The 22,405-nt window shown below is 35.9% G+C and overlaps 1 protein-coding gene across 1 annotated transcript in view; it reads right to left on the reverse strand.

Annotated features, from left to right (window-relative positions):
- The window catches only part of ZNF280C (zinc finger protein 280C), a 50,943-nt gene extending 28,795 nt beyond the window's left edge, over window positions 1-22,148 (reverse strand). Inside the window, exons 1-7 of the mRNA XM_055081607.1 lie at window positions 21,988-22,148; window positions 13,191-13,236; window positions 13,021-13,067; window positions 10,266-10,412; window positions 7,528-7,593; window positions 7,301-7,428; window positions 1,646-1,760 (exon numbers count right to left, since the gene is read on the reverse strand). Coding sequence (XP_054937582.1) covers window positions 1,646-1,760; window positions 7,301-7,428; window positions 7,528-7,593; window positions 10,266-10,412; window positions 13,021-13,051 — 487 coding nt within the window. The 5' untranslated portion in view covers window positions 13,052-13,067; window positions 13,191-13,236; window positions 21,988-22,148. The remainder of the gene's footprint in view (window positions 1-1,645; window positions 1,761-7,300; window positions 7,429-7,527; window positions 7,594-10,265; window positions 10,413-13,020; window positions 13,068-13,190; window positions 13,237-21,987) is intronic.
- Window positions 22,149-22,405: the final 257 nt, after the last annotated feature.

The following is a 22,405-nucleotide window of genomic DNA, read 5'->3' on the forward strand; positions in this document are numbered from 1 at the left end:
TAGGCAACTAGTTATCTAATAGGCTGTTTTATATATAAGTTTTTAAGCATGCATAAATCTCCAAGTTAAATAAAATCACTCTGAGCTCAATTGTTTTAAATTCTGATTCTTCAACTTATTTATCTGTGTTGCCTTTGGCTTGTGCTGTTCGCTATCCTCAACAGTGCCAATAAAAATCCCATTCTCCTTCTTCAAAATCAAGTTCAAATCCAGCCGTCTCCAGGATCCTATGATCATCCTAGACAGGAGTCCAGTAATCATGCTTCTGAACATATAGTGCATATTATTATTCATAATTATCATGCTAACAATGTTTACTGTCAAGTCTTTTAAAGCTTTAATGAATTTTTCACTTCTCACTTATCTCATTTGAGCCTCAAAAAAGCCCTGAGATAAACAGAGCAAGAATCAAAATTATATAGCTAAATGGCTGATTTCAGGTCTAGAAAAGGAATGCATTACGTGAGAAAAATAAAAATATCTATTTTAGTAATATGAGAAAATTGAGGTGTAAAGAGGTTAGGTGATTTAATAAAGGCTACAAAAATATTTAGAATAGAGGCTCAAGCCTGTATCTTCCTAATCAAGTATAACCCTATTTACCATCAGGGCAAAGTTCCACTCTTTGCAGTATAACAACTTAGAGAGAGAGAGAGAGTGGAAGCTTCAAGAATTCAGATTTTTTTCTATGAATAAAGACTGTGTGCATTATGAAATCAGATTTCAGACATCTATTTCATCTTCTTATTTATTTTGGTTTTTGGTTATTTTACTCACTAGATAAGTGGCGCCTAGATAAGTGATTATCAAACCAAGTATTATCAAGGGAAGATGTTTTTGGCATACATATTACTATAAATTTCTTTCTATTTTGGTTTTGTAAATATATACTAATTTGTTAGTAAACAATTTAAATATTCACAAAAATTTCTGTGTACCTTTCTCCAGTTAGTGAAATACGTCAAATTTGCTAACATAGAAACAATAATTGCTTTGATAACAGGGAATTTTTCAACTAGATAAAACTCCTTCATGGCATACTATTTCAGGTTAATGAAGAACTTTGTTATGGTGTACAATCAAAGAATTGTAATTCTTCTTTAATTGGAAATTTTCATTATTCTTTCAATGGATATTTACTGAGCAGTTACTATGTGCAAATCACTTATTTCTTTAGTATTGCCATTTTATACTACTACTCTATAACCATATTTAACTATCACATCTACAACATTAATTTCGATAGAAAGACCCTAGCCTATTAAGAAATCAGCTAAAACCATGCACTTTTTCTCATACTAATTACCAAGTAATTAATACTTTTTTTTTAAACCATAGTATTAGGGTATCAGGGGACTTCCCTGACTCACAGAAATTATATTAAGATTTTTCAGTGCATGGCTGGCTCCAAGTGAGAATGAGCTCAAAGAATATGTTAGCCAACTTAATAAAAAGAAATAAAATACTCTATCATTAAATACGACTTTATATAAAATCACCCAAGACATTCAGGAACGATTAGCTTCCATTTTACAATATATGTAAAACACAGCATGAAGATACAGGCTTCAGAATAGAAATCCATCATATATGTATATTCATCAAGTCTCTTTTTATTATATTTATAAAAATTGCCAAACCAAACCTTCTATATAAACTGTTGATCCATCTTGGGATGGTGGTATTGTATCCTGGGTCAAGTCGAACACTATATCTGAAGAATCATCCGATTCATCTTGTGATGAATTCTTTGTAAAATCCTGTAATAAGTTATAATTATTTTGTTTTACAAAGTTTTATAAAGGTAAATTTAACTGTATGTCAATACTATAAAGATAACCTTAATGATTCAATTACTAATAAGTTATAAAACACCAAGATATTTATTACTTGCTATCAAAATCAGCATCTACTCGGTAAAGGGTACATGAGAACTCTCTGGATTATTTTTGTAATTTTTCTGAAAATCTAAAGTTAGTTTTAAATAAACAGTTAACATTTAAAAATAATGATAATATGACTACCAAAGTAGAGGTTATATTTTGGTACAACTTTTCTGCAAGAAAATTTTGGGAGTATCTATCAAGGGCTTTAAAAAGTTCATATCCTTTGATCCAATTATTCTAAATAGTCCATTTCCAAGAATTTATGCTAAGGAAATGAAAATATTTAATGGAGACTTATTTATAATAGCAAAAATTAAAAACCTGTATGTCCAACAATGGTGGAATGGTTAAATAAATTAAATAATAGACTATCATGCAACATTAAGTTTTTCAGAAACAGCCAATGACAAAGAAATGTTTCCAATATAAAGTTCAGTGAATAAAAGAGGACCAGACATCTGTGTATAAAATATAGTCCTGATTGATACACTCTCTATACCACACTAACCATCTGCAGAAAACAAAATTCTCTTGCGTTTCTTTTCAACCACTGCCCGGCTCTGCACCAAACCCCATACATATTACCTTTATCATGGGAATATAAGGATCCTGCTTGCGTGTTTTGTGCTTACAAGTTGAGAGACAATCAGGTATTAAGAATTTTACCTTGCTACTAAGTTTTCTGTTGACAGAGACTTGTTAAGAAGTTATGGAGACAGATATCGAAGTGACACACACCATTCTATTCCTAGAATTTGAGGCATAACAGGCAGATTTCTGCATTTGAGCCTTACCATGTATTATATAAAATCAATAATAGCTATATGACTTAATTGTAACCAAGCACAATCTAACTACAAGGTAAATATTTTCTCCAAATATTTGCACTTAAAAATGGAAAATATTCACTAGCAATTCCCAAAATAGTTCTTTAACAGAAGTTCCTCCAAACAAACTTAACACTTTAAATCCTTTCCTAGGTGATAACTCTGGTCAATTAAGTACCACCGCTTCAGAGAGCAGATACATTACTAAACAAATAACTTGTTAAAATAATTCTCCAATTGGGATTTTTTAATATCTCATAAAGTAGTTCAGAAAAATACCAAATACAATGGTAAGGTACAAAAGGTGACAGACTGGGATTCGGAAGACTTGTCCATTTATTTAACTATGGAACCGTGGGTAAGTCACTTATGAGATTCAAGTTATTCCTTAGCAGCTGAAATAATAGCCACCAATTATTGTCTATTTAAAATGTACTTGCCTCTTTCACAGTATACATGGTCCCAGACTTAACGATGGTTCAACTTACGATTTTCCACATTACGATGTTGTGAAAGCGATATGCATTCAGCAGAAACCATACTTCGAATTTTGATCTCTTCTCAGGCTAGTGATATGTGGTTCGATACTGGGCAGTGGCAGCAAGCCATTGCTCCCAGTCAGCCACGTGATCACGAGGGTAAGCAATCAATATACTTACAACCATTCTATTTTTCACTTTCAGTACAGTATTCAATAAATTACATGAGATATTCAACACGTTATTATAACATAGGCTTTGTATTAGATGATTTTGCCCAACTACAGGCTAATGTAAGTGTTTTGAGCATGTTTAACATAGGCTAGGCTAAGTTGTTTGGTAGGTTAAGTGTATTAAATGCATTTTTAACTCATGGTATTTTCAACTTACGATGTGTTTATCAGGATGTAACCCCATCATAAGTCAAAGAAGATCTGTACTATATGTATTCTATTAAGAAGTTGTCACAGCAGTACTAATGAAGACCTAATATGATCTCCCATTTTATAAATAGGTAAGCTAAAGTTAAGTATGGTTAAGTAAGGTTCCCAGTACAACCCAGCTTGTTATTGATGATGAAGCTGGGATTAGAACAAAGGTCGGCCTTATTATGAAGCCTGTGCCTTAAGCTGTATCACACTTACTTTAAAACGGATAATAATTATGCCTCTGCCTGCCGAAAAGAGTTATTGACGTTAAAGATAATGAAAAAGTTTAAGAATTTCAGAGAAGGGCTTCCCTGGTGGCGCAGTGGTTGAGAGTCCGCCTGCCGATGCAGGGGATGCGGGTTCGTGCCCCGGTCCGGGAAGATCCCACATGCCGCGGAGCGGCTGGGCCCGTGAGCCATGGCCGCTGAGCCTGCGCTCCGCAATGGGAGAGGCCACAACAGTGAGAGGCCCGCGTACCGCAAAAAAAAAAAAAAAAAAAAAAAAGAATTTCAGAGAAAATTCCCTAACATAGGATTCTCAATTCATTTCAGAATATATGTCATCCTCAACTGTGGCTGCATAATAGAATCACCTGGAGATTTTTCTGTTTTAATCTATTATGCCCAAGTCTCACCCAAGACCAACTGACAAAAATCTCTATTTTTAAAAAACTCCCTAGTATTGGGAACCTGATTGAGTAACTTTGATTAAACAACCATGCCCAGAGAAACAAAAAATTCTGAGTTTGGATGAGCTCTAGTTTCTAACTTTTCTAACAAGAAAGATATCCCTCCTCCTTATTATTCTTCTTCCCTGGGTCCAACATAGGAATGATTTTCATCTATCTGTATTTAAATAATGATGTTTCCTTTATTGTTTTTTTGGTTTGTTTTTCCTTTTTTTCCCCTTATTTTGGCCTCACCGCATGGCTTGTGGGATCTTAGTTCCCAGACGAGGGATTGAACCCGGGCCCACCACAGTGAAAGCGCCGAGTCCTAACCACTGGACTGCCAGGGAATTCCCTGGTTTGTTTTTCCTAAATGCCAGACAGCTTATTACAGTATGAGAAAACCACTGAGTTAATCTGATTCCAGCTAAAATCAAATATTTTTTGCATTTCTTGTAGCCTGCAATCATCAGGTGCACCTATTAAGTTTACAAAAACATTAAGAACAGCCTGTGGATACTTAGAGAATCCAAGTTTGAGAGCCAGTGGTCTGGGTAAAGGTTGTCATTTTAGAAATGAAGAAAGCGAGGCCCACAGAGGTTGTGATAATGCTCTACTTAGGAACAAAGACAGAATCAGCATTCAAGTCTCATTTTCAATCCAGGTTTCTTGGACCATTAGTCCAGGGCTCATATTATGATTGATAATAATTTCAGAATACAGATATAGGTTTTCCAAAATTGAATTTTTTGCTTGAAAGCTCAAATTTTATCATTGGTAAGAAGAGAATCAGTTTTCTTCCATGACAGGCATGCTTTGTATATTTCTGAGTACTGAAAAACTGTGTGTGGCAGATAGACTCTAAAGGTGGCCCCCATAATTTCCTCCTGGTATTTGCACTTGTATAATCTCCCCTTGAGTGTGGGCGGGACCTGTGATTGCTTCTAACCAAGAGAATATGGCAAAAGTGACGGGATGTACATGATTATGTTACATAGGCCATCTTTCCCTTGCTGGCTTTGAGGAAGCAAGCAAGTCACGTTAGGAAGGCCTACACGGCAAGGAACTGAGGACGGTCTCCAGCTGACAGCAGCAAGAACTGACACCTTCAGTGTGACAACCCACAAAGAACTGGATACTGCCAACAACAATGTGAGCTTGGGAGCAGTATTAACTGATACTTCAGCTCTGCCTGACACCTTGATTGCAGCCTGGCCCAGAAGAGGACCCAGTTAAGCCATACCCTGACTCCAGACTCATAGAAACCATGAAATAATAAGTATATATTGCTTTAAGCTTCTAAGTTTGTGGTACTATTGTTAAGCAGCAATAAATAATTACTCCATGGTGCTTTGTCAGTCATCCTTTCAAGTAAAAATGGCATTCTATTTAAAAAAACCAGCTAGTTCAGCTTGCAATTCAATCTCACAAGTGCTTTTCCTCAAGAAAAACTTTATACTGCAGATACAGAAATGCTTTATGATGCATACTACCCATTTTGTCACACAGAATATTTAAATAGAAGTGTATTCAAAGGTTGAAAGTTAATAAAATTAGAAACAATTTATTACCTCTTCAAGAATATTCTTAAGTGAAAGTGAAATTTTTCTACTGTGAGTGCTTGGTGGCCACCAATACAAAAACTACTAGTACAGTTGGGTGGCACTGCCTTGACTCATATTAAGGCACGAGCAGTCTCACCCTCCATTGCCTTTGTACCACTAGTGCAAATGTTAACAGAGTGAAAAGGGCAAATGTCTTAGTGTTAGTATGACAATGGTTTTGACCTCACAGACTACTGAGAGTCTCAGGGAACACCAATGGTCTGTGAAATACACCACTGCTCCAAGGCAATGCTTCTATTTTTAAAAGCACATACTTAAATGTATGTATGGATGTGTGTATGTGCATATTTTTAAAACTCTGGGCTATCCTGGACTGAAATCCCAGATCCATCATTACCAGCTGTGTGGCCTTGAGTGAATCATTTACACTCTCTGAGCCTCAGTTTCCTCAACTATAAAATGGGGGAAATAACTGCGCTTACCTCATAAGAAAGTCATAAGAATTAAAAGAGATTAATTTATATATAGCATCTAGAACTAAGACTTAACCATGTTGAAAGACTAACAAATGTTAAATATTACCATTATCTATTATTTCTGTTAAAAGTTTTAAAAACTAAACTATGAAAGTATGTTTTCAAAATAAACAGCAATAATGACCTTGGAAAAATCTTCCCAATTAAGAATGCCTGGTTCAGTTTACTGTCTTAAGAATTTTGCCATTACGCAATATTCATTACTGATTATACTTTTTTACTCACCTTTAGATAGCATAGTTTTCAATATTACACCTATTTAATTTAAGCATATTACCTGATTTATTGACAGGTTGGATAGTTAGTTCCTGCAGCTATTATTTTGGGTATTGGCTGAGCCATCATAAAGATGGTGACTTTTTTTTTTCTTTCTTTATACTCTTATAAAGATGTTAAGAAAATGGTATATATGTGTCAATCCCAATCTCCCAATCACAGACTCCTTGTTTATAATAGCCCTTCCACTTTCCCTTGCTCCTTTTTTTTTAAACATCTTTATTAGAGTATAATTGCTTTACAATGGTGTGTCAGTTTCTGCTTTATAACAAAGTGAATCAGTTATACATATACGTATGTTCCCATATCTCTTCCCTCTTGCATCTCCCTCCCTCCCACCCTCCCTATCCCACCCCTCTAGGTGGTCACAAAGCACCGAGCTTATCTCCCTGTGCTATGCGGCTGCTTCCCACTAGCTCTCTATTTTGATAGTGTATTTCCCACTAGCTATCTATTTTACATTTGGTAGTATATATATGTCCATGCCACTCTCTCACTTTGAAGATGGTGACATTTTCTGATAGTGATTATGTTTCTACTGGGATGGAGACTAGCTATGATAGTCCACAATTCTGACTGGGTATTATAATATCCACTGTGTCCCTGATCTAATTCTGTAGTTTCAGAAACACTTACAGGTTTAGACATGTGCTGAACAATATCAGATTTCATCATTTCAGGATGAAATCTAGGCAAGGCAGCCACTGGATCTGATGTCGGGTGTTTGTAGTATTCACTTGTAGGCTTGAAATCACCAGTAACACCTGTATTTTAAAATTACACAAATATTGAATATTTCTCTATACAACCAATTTTGTCAAAATATTTCACTTTAAAATTAAAATAATACAATAATACTATACCTTGACGGACTGTCTCTTTCTTTGTTTCCTTTGAAGATGAGCTGGGATTACCTCTGTTCAAAATATCTGTAAAAATTATATTTATTTTAAAAATTTTTATTTGAATGAAATATATATTAAGATAATAGAAAACACTTTCCAAAAATATATCCATATATAACCAATAGTTGAAGTATATTTTCTTCTCTTAATGGTGACAGGGTTGTATATAGACTTGGGTTACTGTGACTGGAAATCAAGCCCTTCCCCAATCTCCATGCCACATTCACACCCCTAAAAGCCTGGAAGTTTCATTATGGGCAAGCTGATGGATTATCTGTACCATTACTCTTGACTTCTGAAAGGGATACCATCAGAGACTGCAGACTAAATTGAATCTAGAGTTTACAAAAGTATCTCATATCTACTTACTACACCAAAAGTCAATTTGAACCTGACATGACCTTCTGGATTAGTTTAATATTGCTCACTCTTATACCCATGTGAACCCATAACTTCTAGGTTACTGAGAAATCAAATGAAAATTTGGAAAACTGCTAATCAGGAGAAGATACAAAGCAGACAAAAAAATCCCATAAGACATCAAAAAATTTCCTTTTTTCCCCTCCTAGTAGAAAAGAACCAGATCTCATAAAATAATTCTATAAAGTAAAGGGTCACACAAAAGTAAGGTTTCTGACTAAGCGCTACAGAAGTCTTCTAGGAGAAAAATCTGCTCATTCAAACAACTTGGTATTGTTTTCGTTCAGAAATTCAAGGTAAGTATTTACCCAAGCCATTAAAGAGCTATTCCTATAGTATCTTTTGGTGACTGCAGTGTATCAAACACAAGTTTTTATCCCCCCTCTTATAGTGGTTCTTTTAAAATATTTAGCTCATGTTCCATAGGCTAAAATATTTTATGGCTCACACATAAAACATCAATAAAATCATTTAAATTCTGAGTTATTTAGAAAAGAAATTTCACTGGGGTCAATTTTCTTTCTGACAGAATCACTTAAAACTAATACAGGACTTCCCTGGTGGTGCACTGGTTAAGAATCCACCTGCCAATGCAGGGGATAAGGGTTCGAGCCCTGGTCCTGGAAGATCCCACATGCCGCGGAGCAACTAAGCCCGTGCACCACAACTGTGGAACTTGCACTCTAGAGCCCACGAGCCACAACTACTGAGCCCGTGTGCCACAACTACTGAAGCCCGCACGCCTAGAGCCCGTGCTGCACAACAAGAGAAGCCACTGCAATGAGAAGTCTGCGCACCGCAATGAAGAGTAGCCCCCACTCGCTGCAACTAGAGAAAGCCCGCACGCAGCAATGAAGACCCAATGCAGCCAAAAAGAAATAAACAAATAAGTTAATTTTTAAAAATGGATATTAAAACCAAAAAAAAAAAAATGGATATTAAAATAAAACTAATACACATTATTCTAGTTGAGTACTAGTCATCTATAACTGATATAAATCCAATGTGAACTGTCATGCTTTCAATAAGATGATTTGAATAATATTGAAATATGGCAATGTTTCAGTATAAAAATGATCACAGTGACTAGGAAACATTAATAGAATATAGTATTCTGTTCCTCTATCAGAAGCAAATATGCCAACATGCCTACTTCTTTGAAGTCGCACTCCACTTAGCATTTCTCAATTTGCCACAGGAAGTGATACCGATAATTAAACTAAATTAAATTATTCTACCTTTTATAAAACTGAATAGAAGTATTATTCTAAGTTTAGAGTCAAGAGAAGTAAGAACTAGGCTTTCAGAAAGTTACAAACTTTTCTCTAAACTACACTATTATGCACTGCCATAGTAAGTAAGAAAACACTGGTATGCTGGCTACATTCTTTGGTAAATTCTCCTGGCTTAACAAAAAGTATAATGAGAAAGAATCTGTTTCTTCATTCTCCGCTGAAACTCAGTATGTTGTTCCTCTGCATTTTACACATTTCTGATTGGACATCTTAACAAGTATCATTAATATCTTCACTTTAACATTATAACAATGTCAAGTCCAATTACTCTACCAGAAATCCACAAAGGTACTAGACATATTCTCCTAGAAAGTGTGGATTAAGGATTAAGTGTGCTGACTGCCTGCATCATCCCAATATAGTAGCTGAAGATCAAGCCACTGTATATTCTTCATGAATATACAGTAATCGGGAGTTGCTGAAAGATGGGTGTGGCCAGAAGTTACCGGCCATGTTGGTACACAGATCAGCACCTTTTAATTTTTGTAGCCATGAATCAAGATGACTCTGATGAGGCACTTGCCTGGGTGTAAGAAACTCCATCAGAGACTAACACAAACTTATTTAGTAGTCTGATATTTTAAGCAAAGCGTTCCAACACTTCCTCTTCTGGGTACATTTGGGCTTAAGGGAAAAAAAGAAAAATTAACAAATAAACAAGTAAATAGGCTACTTGGCTCCAATAAAATTATGATTTCTAATCTCAAAAGGCCTACAATGTTGTTAGGTAATCTTAATCTTTAGGTAATTTAGTTAACATTTTCCTTTTCTCTCATATGATATTTTTACCTCTCACACCTCCTTATTCAGCTCTCCAACCACATTCTCCCTCTGATTCTCACAAATTCTTACTGACCTCTATGCTCTCTCTCTCTCACCTCCAGCTCCTTACAGAGTAACAAGGACATGTAAGACAGCCCCAGGTTTTCCATTAGAAGCAACATCTTATAAAACTTTGCTTCACTGAAAGTGAATGCTTACTTGAAATGGCTGGTTTTGAACTTTGTATCTCTCCCACAAAGATCAGCTCATCATCATCTTCATCTTGAATTCCTTCTACTTTCTTCTGCCATGGTTCCAGCTCTTCTTCTTCACATTCCATGAACAGTTCTGCCATTTTGGAATTATCTAATTTTCAAAAAGAGAGAATTAAATTTTATTTTTTAATGCTTTTTTTGTAACACATAGTATGATATTTAAGATGTACTTTAATATTCTGATAGCAATTACTGAACTGATATTTGTCAGTAAATGGTAACAGAAGTATGAAACTTGGAACTCAACCTCTAATATCTAAACTAGTAAAATTAATCTAGCTAGATAGATAATGGATGACAGTAGTTATTTACAGCGGCTAATAAATTTTAGGAACAATCAAATCCAATCAAAGTGAGTTTCAGTTTTATGACTAGAATATGATTATATCCATGAAAAGGACTGTACCTATTATCTGAAACCCCCCCACAAACTTCTGTATTAACAAAAGGGAGATAAACTGAGAATAAGAAGCAACAGGTGGGAGATATGCTAGAAAAACTGAACCAGATTCAGGGATACCAGGCACAGGACAAGGCAGGGATGAGATGCTGGAACGAAAATAGGATAATTAAGTGAGGCTTATTCCATCTTAGAGCAGATTACGCATTTCTCACCTGAAGAAACTAAGTAAAGAACATACTGTGGATACCACCAGCCTACAAGTGCTGACCAATCACACAGAGCCACCAGGAAGCATTTTAGTGCCTCATTCTTAAACATGGATAGACTCCCAATAAGCCCCAGAAATATGACTAAAATCTCCAATGTGAAAGACCAAAGTAATAAAATGGACCAAAAGATATTAAAGATAATACAGAGAACAAGAGAAAACATGAGAGACTGTAATTAGCATTTTTAAAGAGATAAGACAGGAACATTATAAAAAGTAATATTCACAAAGCAAAAAGATTAAAAATAAAATAGCCAAAATTCAGTAAAGAAAAATAAAATGCCAAAGTTGAGTAAACAGCCCATAAGTGGAACTATAAGTCAAAAAGTATACATATACTAAATAGAGAAGACACGTTTGCTATAAAATCAATTTCAAAGGTACAACTCACATAATAAAGGCCCAGAAAAGAACAGAGAAAAAAGGGGATATAATCAAAGGAAAAATACAAGAAAAATTCCCAGTTCTAAAGGACATAAATCTCTAGATTGAAAGGGCCCACCAGCACCTAGCACAATGATCAAGAAAAAAACCTACAGTAGATGGACAAATCATGAAACTTCAGAATGCTGGAAATAAAGAGAATATCCTAAAATCTGAGAGAGAGAGAAAGGGAGAGAAGAAAGTTGGAATAATGATTTCAAAAGTCTTAGTAAAAATAATTTTCAATTTAGAATTCTATATCCAGCCAAGATTTTCGTCAAGCATGAAGTTACATATTCTTTCATCAAGAATAAAGACCAGGGCTTCCCTGGTGGCGCAGTGATTGAGAGCCCGCCTGCCGAAGCAGGGGACACGGGTTCGTGCCCCGGTCTGGGAAGATCCCACGTGCCGCGGAGCGGCTGGGCCCGTGAGCCATGGCCGCTGAGCCTGCGCGTCCGGAGCCTGTGCTCCGCAACGGGAGAGGCCACGACAGTGAGAGGCCCGCATACCACAAAAAAAAATAAATAAATAAATAAAATAAAATAAAATAAAATACCCTTCCTTCTTACCTTATACTGTCCATATTATTCAAGTATAGTAGAAAGAGCATGGACTTGACATCAAATTGAATAGTTCAAATCTTCATTGCACCCTTTCTAATGTAACTCTGGAGAAATTACTTGAATCTGTTTCCTCACCTAAAATATGGGTGTAATATCTACCTAATAGAAGTGGTAATGTAGATTCAGGGAAAAGCTATATGAAGTATCTAACTTCAAGCAATACTCAACAAAATATTAATTCCCTACTCCTTCCCAACTCTTGGTTCAATTGTAACTCCTCGATAAACTATTAGACCCTGTTTTTCTTCCACCTTTTACTACACTGACAGCCTATGCCAGGCAATTCAGAATATACTATATATAATCTCAAACTGCTATTTCTTAATGTGTCTTAACTGTACATGTCTAACTCCAAAGTAAGCTCCTTGAGAGTAAAGAACATATTTTCTTCTTCCTTTACATTTCCTTTTACACACAGTAGTCTACTGGATATGCAGTATGCACTAACATATGGTAATCTAAGGGCTAAGGAACTAGGCAAAGTCAGGCAATGCCGAATTTTTTAAAATAAGAGACCCATGTATACTGATAATAAAGAAATTTATATCTACGTTAATACCACGGTCTTAATGCCATGTTGATACATAGGTCTTCCTCATTCTTTTTAACTGGGTACCGACACTGTCAATATATTCAAGATAGATGGCTGAGTAAAAAATTTTAAGGGCACATAATAGCATATATAGTATGATCTTATTTAGAAATTATTTTTTTGTCTATGCATAGAAAAAAGTTTGTGATTACGTATACCAAACCGATAATAGTTATCTCTGGAAATGAGGAAGAAACACTTCATTTCTACTTTACTGACATTTTTATTGTATGTAGTTCTTTTTTACTATGGTATTACTTTAATAAATTTAAGTGTTTTTGTGTGTTTTTTTAACGTGCCCACCTCTGTCTCTCTCACCTTTTCCCATGAAGCAAGGTTATCAGTACAAGACCCAAGTACACTAGTATCACTTGCAGCAGCAATACTTACTTTTTGGTTGAAAAGGGTTGTCGTTGTCCATCAAGCTGCAGAGTCACCTAAGCATTAACACATGACATCAATCAATTTTATGAGTCACTTTAAGTAACACCAAATATACTGAAACATGATACTTGGGATTCAGAAATCTTTGGGTCTAATTTCCCTCTCCAGAAACTCACCATGTGACTCCAGACAAGGTAGCAAGTTAGGTCTTAGTTTTCTGCCCTATAAAATAAAGATACTTACTATTAGGGTGGATTTGTTAAATTAAATGTACATACATTAAATATTTTTCTCTACAAAAAGTTTACCTTTTGAGTTTGATATACACATGCTACTCACTTTCCATAATTGGTTCATTCCTGAATGAATGCAAATTTCATAAATAAAATGCTGAATGTAATAAGCATTTATTATTATTTGAAGAAATCTGAAATTATTAAATTACAAATAATTTTTGAAAGACACCCTTCTGTAAATGAGTAATCACCCTGTAATACATGCTTTAGTAAATCTGAATTCTGAAATGCTAAGTAACATTAATCTTTAACTGTTGTTCTTTACATTTCAGAAATAAATTAATATTATAAAAAAACACATTAAAAGAAATTTTTAGGTTTTTTTGGTTTCTTATCAACGCTAACTGAAAGGAACAGAAAATTAGTTGGATACATTTTATCATAGATTAACTCATTAAAAATAATTACTCATTGCCTTCTGTACTCAATGTAATGTGGTCAGTTCTAGGGAAAAATTAAGATGAATAAATCATAATCCTTGCCTTCAGAAGTTTACAATCTAATGTCTATGTTTATTTGGGCTTTTTAAAAAGCTGTTACATTAAACATTTTCAAAAAACATTTAAATTGCTTACTTTAAAACAGGAATTTCTGTTCTGAATTCTCATGCACATATACTTTTTTTTTTACATACAAGATAAACATGCTTAAAAAACTATTTCAGCTATTTAAAAAAGTTAAAACTTAAACATCAATAATCTAAAGTATTAAGATAAATAGAGTTAACTGAGTTTCCACATTTGTCTTTATCCTCAGAGTAGTAAAAGCAAGCTTTCTTGCTTTTTCCAATTCCAAATCATTTAGACTGAATTAGATCAAAGGAAAAAAACGACTTTAACTCCAGAAGAAGTTACTGGTATAAATGTTTGAATTACTATTACAAGAATCTCTAGTGAATTCTGTACTTAAGTTAATTCCCCTATTTCTGAGGTTTGGCTATTGAAACCTCTGAACTCAATTATTTGAATAGTTATTGCTTGTCCCTAAACGAGAATTAAAGTAATGCATATGTCAAGTAGATAAATACACGACAATTCTTGCTCAGCATTAAGGACCTACTGCTACGAAGAATACAGAACAGTTTTTAAGAGTCACAACTGTACAGCATTTGAGACTCATACAGAATTCTTTTATTAAATGATCATATACAATATCTATTGGTACAAATACCCTAAAATGGGTACTAAATGTACAAGTAGTCTATATAAACAAGTCATATCCACTGCCCATGACTACAGCGGTGCCTTTTGAGGCTGAAGCAGCCACCAAGGAGCCTCAATTGGTACGTTCATAAACACTCTCAGATGCCATTAGAACCATAACTTCAGTCTAAAGCTGTGCTATCCAATAAGGTAGTTGAGCCCCCCCAAAACTAACAGTTTTGGTGGCAAGGCAAGGAATTCCATGGGACATTAAATCATCTGTTAGAGAAATGGAATATCTAGCAAAATATGCAAGAAGTTATCTTAGAATCCCTGTAAGAGCAACTCCAAAGGGTCTCTAGGTTCTGCAACTCAAGAGTTGGCACCAAAATAAGCGGAAAAGAACTCTCCACCTCAGCTACTGACAAGTAACTGGCTAATTCCAAGTAACTGATTAATGAAAGACCTCTTCCAGCACAACCCTCAGTTTTTGGAGACTGCGTGTATAAATAATTATAATTATAATTAACATATATTTTTTTGTTTCAGCTTTTATACATCTAAAATTCAACTATCTTTTATAATTTACATATATATATATTTTGTTTCAGCTTTTATACATCTAAAATTCAACTATCTTTTAAGAGTTAATTCTACAAAAATTAAAAAAAATTTAGTGGATTAAAATACTTACAATAGTAAATTGTATGTTATGAGTATTTTACCACAAAATAAAATATTTTAAAAAGTAATAGATACAATTTCACACCCACTAGGATGGTTATAACCAAAAAGACAATAACAAGTGTTGGCAAAGATATGGAGAAATTGGAACCCTCATACACTGCTGGTAGGAGTATAAAATGGTGCAGACACTGTGGAAAACACTTTGGCAATTCCTCACAAACTTAAAAGTTACTATATGACCCATCAATTAGACTCCTAGCAAGAGAGAACTGAACACGTATGTCTACACAAAAACTCGTAGATGAAAGTTCATAGCAGTATTATTGATAATAGCAAAAAGTAAACAACCCAAATGCCTGATTAATAGAGAAACAAAATGTGATATATCTATACAATGGAATAATATTGTCATAGAAAGGAATGAAGTACTGATATATACTACAAAATGGATGGATGGACCTTGAGAACATTATACTAAATGAAAGAAAGAAAGTCAAAAAGACCACATGTTGTATGATTTCATTTATATGAAATGTCCAGAAATGGCAAATCCATAAAGGCAGAAAGTAGAGTAGTGGCTGCTTAGGGCTGGGAGGGTTGGGGGAAAATAAGGAGTGACTTCTAATGGGTATGGGGTTTCTTTATGGGGTGATTAAAATGTTTTTTTGTTTTTCTAAAAAAATAACTTTATTTATTTACTTATGGCCGCACGTGGGCTTTCTCTAGTTGCGGTGAGCGGGGGCTACTCTTTGTTGTGGTGTGCAGGCTTCTCACTGCGGTGGCTTCTCTTGCTGCAGAGCTCAGGCTCTAGGCGCTTGGGCTTCAGTAGTTGTGGCTCATGGGCTCTAGAGCACAGGCTCAGTAGCTGTGGTGCACGGGCTTAGCTGCTCCGCGGCATGTGGGATCTTCCCGGACCAGGGCTCAAACCTGTGTCCCCTGCATTGGCAGGCAGATTCTTAACCACTGCACCACCAGGGAAGTCCGAAAATGTTTTAAAATTGATTGTGGTGATGGGTGCACAACACTGTGAATGTACTAAAATCACTGAATTGTACATTGAATGGGTGAATTGTATGTTACGTGAATTATAGCTCAATAAAGCTGTTAAGCATATAATAAGCTGGTAGGATATAAGCCTGGTGGTGACGGAAGTCCCTATGTGGAGAAAGACTACCTAAGAAAGACACCAACAAAGAGAATAGCAAAACCATAAGATTATGGAGTAGAGAAAAAGAGAGTAGGACAGGGAGACATTCAAGTTCTTTTGCTACCATTTAAACACCTAAGCCATGCTTGGAGGCAAAGTAGCTACTAGAACTTTTCAGTTAAGAGAGGAATAATTGTTCATTTCTGGTCAAACTACTTTGAGTTAAGTTTCTGGTACTTACATTCAAGATTAATACACTTTCCAACAAATTACCCCAACATTTTTGAAACTAACAGACCTCTGGGAAAATACTTATATTCCAGATGGTACAAGAAAGCTCTAAAACAATACATTGTTTTGCTATCTAAAAAATTAACATAAGCATACTCCAAGGATCATCTGAATGACTACCTTATAACAAAGCTCAGTCACATAATTTCAGTACTCACATTTTTTAAAACTGAGATATAACTGACATATATTATATTAGTTTCAGGTGTACAACACAATGATTTGATATATGTGCATATTGCAAAATGATCACCACAGTAAGTCTAGTTAACATCCATCACCACATAGTTACAATTTTTTTTCTTGTGATGAGAACTTTTAAGATTTACTCTCTTAGCAACCTTCAAATATAGAACAGTCTTATTAACTGTAGTCACCACACTATATTACATCCCCAGGACTTATTTTATAACTGGAAGTTTGTACCTTTTGACCACCTTCACCCAATTTTGTCCCCCCCTCCCCCAACCACCAATCGGTTCTCTGTATCTATGGAGTGTGTGTGTGTGTTTTTAAAGATTCCACATACCAGTGAGATTATGTTCTGTCTTTCTTTGTCTGACTTAGCATAATGCCCTAAAGGTCCATCCATGTCGTCACAAATGGCAGGATTTCCTTCTTTTTTATGGCTGAATAGTATTCCACATTTTCTTTATTTGTTCATCCAAAGATGGACACTTAGGTTTTCCCATGTCTTGGCTATTACAATAATATTATAAAATTATATTACAATAATGCTGCAATGAACATGGGGGTTCAGATATCTTTTTGAGTTAGTGTTTTTGTTGCCTCTGGATAAATACTCAGAAGAGGAACTGTTGGATCATACCAGTACTCATGTTTTTGTCTGTATTTACTACTGCATTGTCATCAAGTACTATCACTTTTACTGCTGCTGGCTAATAATAAAAGAACAGAGGGAGGGAATATCTAAATGATGCATTTATACTAAATGCAAGGAAAATGACAGTATTTATGGTTAGCTAGAGAAATGAAGGTATTGAAAAAGTTTAAACAGAAAAAAATCTTGCTACTGTTTAGATGGATATGAAAAACTCAAAAAAAGTAGTCAGTGACTTTGTTTCACCAAAATACATTATTCAATGTATTAAAGTTGATTCGAATGGCATTGATTTTGCAGTTTTGATTATTTTGTTTTATGATTGTACAAGAACTCTAAGAATATTTAAACATTTTAAGTAAGAGGGTGTCTGTGAAAATGTTTTCATTATAAGAGGAATTAATTGGTACCATACTCAAATCCAAGAAACACTGGATTATACCTTGGTTTCTTAGAAAATTTCACTGGCACCTAAACAATTCAAACTCTCAAACCAGGTTTTGGGAACAAATCACATATAATTTAGAAGAAAAATATAGACTCATCATCTTTTCTTTGTCCAAGAAGTTTTTATATTGTGGAAATGATTTATTTTTTTGAAAGCCTGAACACATGAAGTCCAGGTACATTTTGAGCAGATCTTTAATAACTCTACTATTTCCCCCCTAATTTAAGTTTTCAACTTTTGTCTGTTGCCTTTCATACTTCATCTATATGTAGAAAATAGCTAGTTGATGCTAAGATTTAAAATTCATTAGCATAATACTTTGCAAAGATTGTCTATATTTAAAAACATTTTAAAATTAGCTCTTGGGATGGACCACCCCTCTAATAAAATTTAGTTTCTGCAAAGTAATTTTTAGATCATATTCAGGGTAAGGATTTTATCTATAAGATGTTTTTATTGTAATTGATATGTAAAAGATATAACCTGGAGAAAAGACAAATGCATAATTGGCCTTTCAAAGACAAACTATATAATAAATGTTTTAATAAGTTTCGTAAGATATTCTTTAAAAAATTATTTATTTATTTGGTTGCACCGTCTCTTAGTTGCGGCAGGTGGGCTCTTTAGCTGTGGCACGTGAACGCTTAGTTGCGGCATGCATGTGGGATCTAGTTCCCTGACCAGGGGTCGAACCAGGCCCCCTGTATTGGGAGCACGGAGTCTTATCCACTGTGCCACCAGGGAAGTCCCTTTCATAAGATATTCTATAATCACTAATTCCTAAAGTAACTTCAGGGAGTATATATTCTTAATTAATTCACATTTTATATGAGTAAAACTGATCCACTGGGAAAATATCAAGTAAAAACATGGAGCACAATTATGGGAATACTGGACATAGGGGCTGAATAACTGAGTGGGAATTTGAAGTCTACCACTTTCTGGTTGCCAAACCTATAGGATATTTAACTGGCCTCTTTGAACTTAGTTTTTCTATCTGTAAAATGAAAACAGTAATACCTTCTTTGCAGCACTAGTGGAAGGTTAAATGAAGCACATGAAAAATTACTGTACGATACTTTGCATTATTTTGCTCCACTTTTCCTTCTTTACTGAAAATCATACAAGCTGATAAATATAAGCACTAAAAAGAAACAAAATTCTAGTTCATGTATAGAACTGTTAAAATACTGTCACAAATAAAGAACACCAGATCAGTAGTTCTCAAACTTTTTTGGGCTCAGGTCCATTCTTCATTCTTAAAACTTATTGAGGACCCCAATGAGCCTTCTGTTTATGTGGATTATATCTATTGATACTTACCATACTAGAAATTGAAACTGAGAAAAAATTTAATATATATTAATTTATTTAAAGTAATAATAAGCCCATTACATGTCTATATAAATATTTTTAATTAAAATAACCAATTTCAAAAACAAAAAATTTAAGGAGAAGAATGACAATGATTTACATTTTTGCAAATGTCTTTAATATCTGTCTTAATAAAAGACAAGTGGATCCTTTTATCAGCTTCTGGAATGTATTTTTTTGTTCTTCTAAGTATATACAAAGAAGTACACCATGTCTAAACACTTATTAAATACCTAACAAAACTGGTTTCATGATTTCTTTATTCTTATGTAAATTATTTCTAAAATGACTTGTAATATAAAAGCTGAAATAAAAATTGTCCATTGGACTCAGATGGTACATAGGGATGACTACTTTTCCTGATATACTGAGTATTATTAAAAACACTCCTTAAAAGAAAACTGCTTTGCAATGAATGAATTTAAAAAGTCTAGACACATGTTTGATACAAACTACTGAGTAAAACAAGTCTTCTGGGGTCATTATTTAAAACAATCTGACTGAAAATCATATATATTTTAAGTCCTTCTCTGAAGCAAGAAGAAAAAATATTCAGGGCTATGTATTTACTTAGTGAATATGTAAAATATTTCTGATCTTTGAAAAGTCACTTTTGAAATAAAACAGATTTTCAATATAAATTTCCAATATCCTATCTGTCACTAAAACTATGGGTTACTTTCTATTCACAAAAATTGCTATTCATTTAGGTACTGCCCCTGTCAGAGGGGTGGGATAAGGAGGGTGGGAGGGAGGGAGACGCAAGAGGGAAGAGATATGGGAACATATGTATATGGATAACTGATTCACTTTGTTGTAAAGCAGAAACGCACCATTGTAAAGCAATTATACTCCAATAAAGATGTTAAAAAAAAAGAACGACAGAAAAATTTGGGTATGGTTCTAAATGTCCTCTTGAATAAAGAAAACAAATTGGATACAAGAGGAGGTACAGAATTATATATCCTTTCCCCTTACTCTCCTCTTCCACTAAGAAAGCTGATGCTGAGAAGTAAAACTCTGGGCTGAAAAAATCAGATTGGACTAGAAAACTTAACTGGTGAAAGAGGGTTGAAGAGAAGAAGCTGAAATTTGGATCCCTTCAATGTAGAACTTTTTTCAACTTTTCAACATGCTTGGAAATAATAACATTATTATTTAAATACTAAAAAAGTTGAAAAGATATGAAGTCTTTTTAAAATATTTTACTGAAGTGTAGTTGATTTACAATGTTGTGTTGATATGAAGTCTTGAATATTTTAAATATAAAGGAAAAGAGAATTGAAAAGTGTTACTTATATATTTTAGGTGAGTCTCCATGCTTATTCTCCTTGACCACCTCACTCTCGTAAAAAATGGATCATAATATAGTGAATTGAGCATTGGGTGAGGAGTCAGAAGACCTAGGTTCGAGAATTGGTTCTATCACTCCTAGCCACATGACCTCGGTAAAGTCTCCTCCTTGAGGCTGTTTCCTCACCTTCTAAACAGTTCTATCAACACCCCACAGCCCACCTCAAAAGAGGTGACAGCCATGAAATATACAAATGCAAGATACAACTGCAGTGGGACTTGTACAAATGTTAAAACATCAAGGGCACACAGCCTTAATTTTATAAGCAACCCAGTGTCTTCATAGGCTTAGTAAAGCTTCTGCTTAAGGAGACAGTTTGAGTTTTCACTGTAACCCCCCCAAAGCAAGACACATCACAAATGCTAAGACCAGACTACTGTACTTAAAACTCTACTTCTTGGTTTTAATTTTATGTTTAATGGCACTAAAAGGCATTAAAAATCACAGTTCAAACCGGAAAATAATAAAAGAAAAATTTAAGTTCACAGATTAAAAAATCTTTGCAAACAAAGAGAACTCCTTGGATGTAGACCTCCTGTGCTTGTAGAAGCTGGTTCACTTGACATTTTCTTCTCTGATTTCTCCTTTTTAAGAAAAACACTAAAACTTGAGATAAGTTAAGAGGAACTCCCTCCGTGTCTAGAGAAGGATAAAACCTCAGAATGAGATAATTTTTTCCATCTCATTAAGTAAAACCTGCAAAGATCACTGTTAAAAAACTGTGTCTCTAACTCCACGTTTCTCCTCAAGGGCTCTTCTCCTCTAGACAATAACGGAAAGGAGCATGATTTCTATGACGAAGGAGCGAAGTCCCTTTGGCAAGAACAAGGGTGTGAGCGTTGAATGACCAGTAACCTGGGTGGGGGGGAATCAGGACAGAAAGGAGGGGCCCAAGTGGCCCTGAGGCCAGAAAGTTCGGAACCCTCTCTGGTCTCTATTCCCAAGACTGAAGAGCCGTGGGGATGGGCGGGTCTCGCCAAACATCGGCATCATATATACAAAAGACCAAAGGGAGTTGCCTTCAGAAAGAAAAGCCAAAACCGGGCTGGGACCGACCGACACATAGGCCCGGAAGGTGAGGAGGCAGCAGTGGCAACCCAAGCGGCCCCGGCCCTCAGGCCGCCAAACGCTGCCGCCAAGCTTCTACCTTTCCGAGATGCCTCCCCCCGCCGGGCTGGTGCAAGATGGTGGCCCACCCGCCACCGCGCCGCCAAGTCCGTCCCCTCCCCCGCGCCCATGGCCATCCTGGCGACGCACGCCAGCATCCAGACCCTCGACCTGCAGTCCTTACGGCCGGGCCACCTCAGCTGCCCTCAGAGTACGATGGCCATAGCCTCGCGGGAGAGCCCCTGCCTGCTTCCGCGCGGCGCAGGCGGGGGCGGGGGACACTTACCGCGAGCGGAGCAGGTCGGCCTGACTGGGACTCGGAGGAGGAGAAAGAGGAGGAGGAAAGGGAGGAGCGTGAAAACATTAGGCGGCGGCCACAGCCACAGCCTGAGGCGACTCTCAGCGCGGAACGAGCGCCTCGGAAGAGGGCAGAAGTATGTAACTACGCGCGCTGACTCATGGGTAGACGCCAGCTTCTCCCCCGCCCCCCAAACATCCGGGTTTCTTTTCTAGCTGACCAGGGAGGGCGGGCGCGGACATGTGCGCGGCCTTACACGTTCTCGAAGGCAGCGGTGCTCTGCCTGCGGGTGGTGGGCTGTGGGCCACATTCCGCGGGTCAGGGCGAGGGTCTGGGCTGATGCCTATCTCCTCGGCCATACCACTGTCTAGCCCGTGTTGCAATCCCGAAATCAGGGCTACACATG

The sequence above is a fragment of the Physeter macrocephalus genome, chromosome 21 (genome assembly GCF_002837175.3).
Source record: "Physeter macrocephalus isolate SW-GA chromosome 21, ASM283717v5, whole genome shotgun sequence".
NCBI classification, from domain to species: domain Eukaryota; kingdom Metazoa; phylum Chordata; class Mammalia; order Artiodactyla; family Physeteridae; genus Physeter; species Physeter macrocephalus.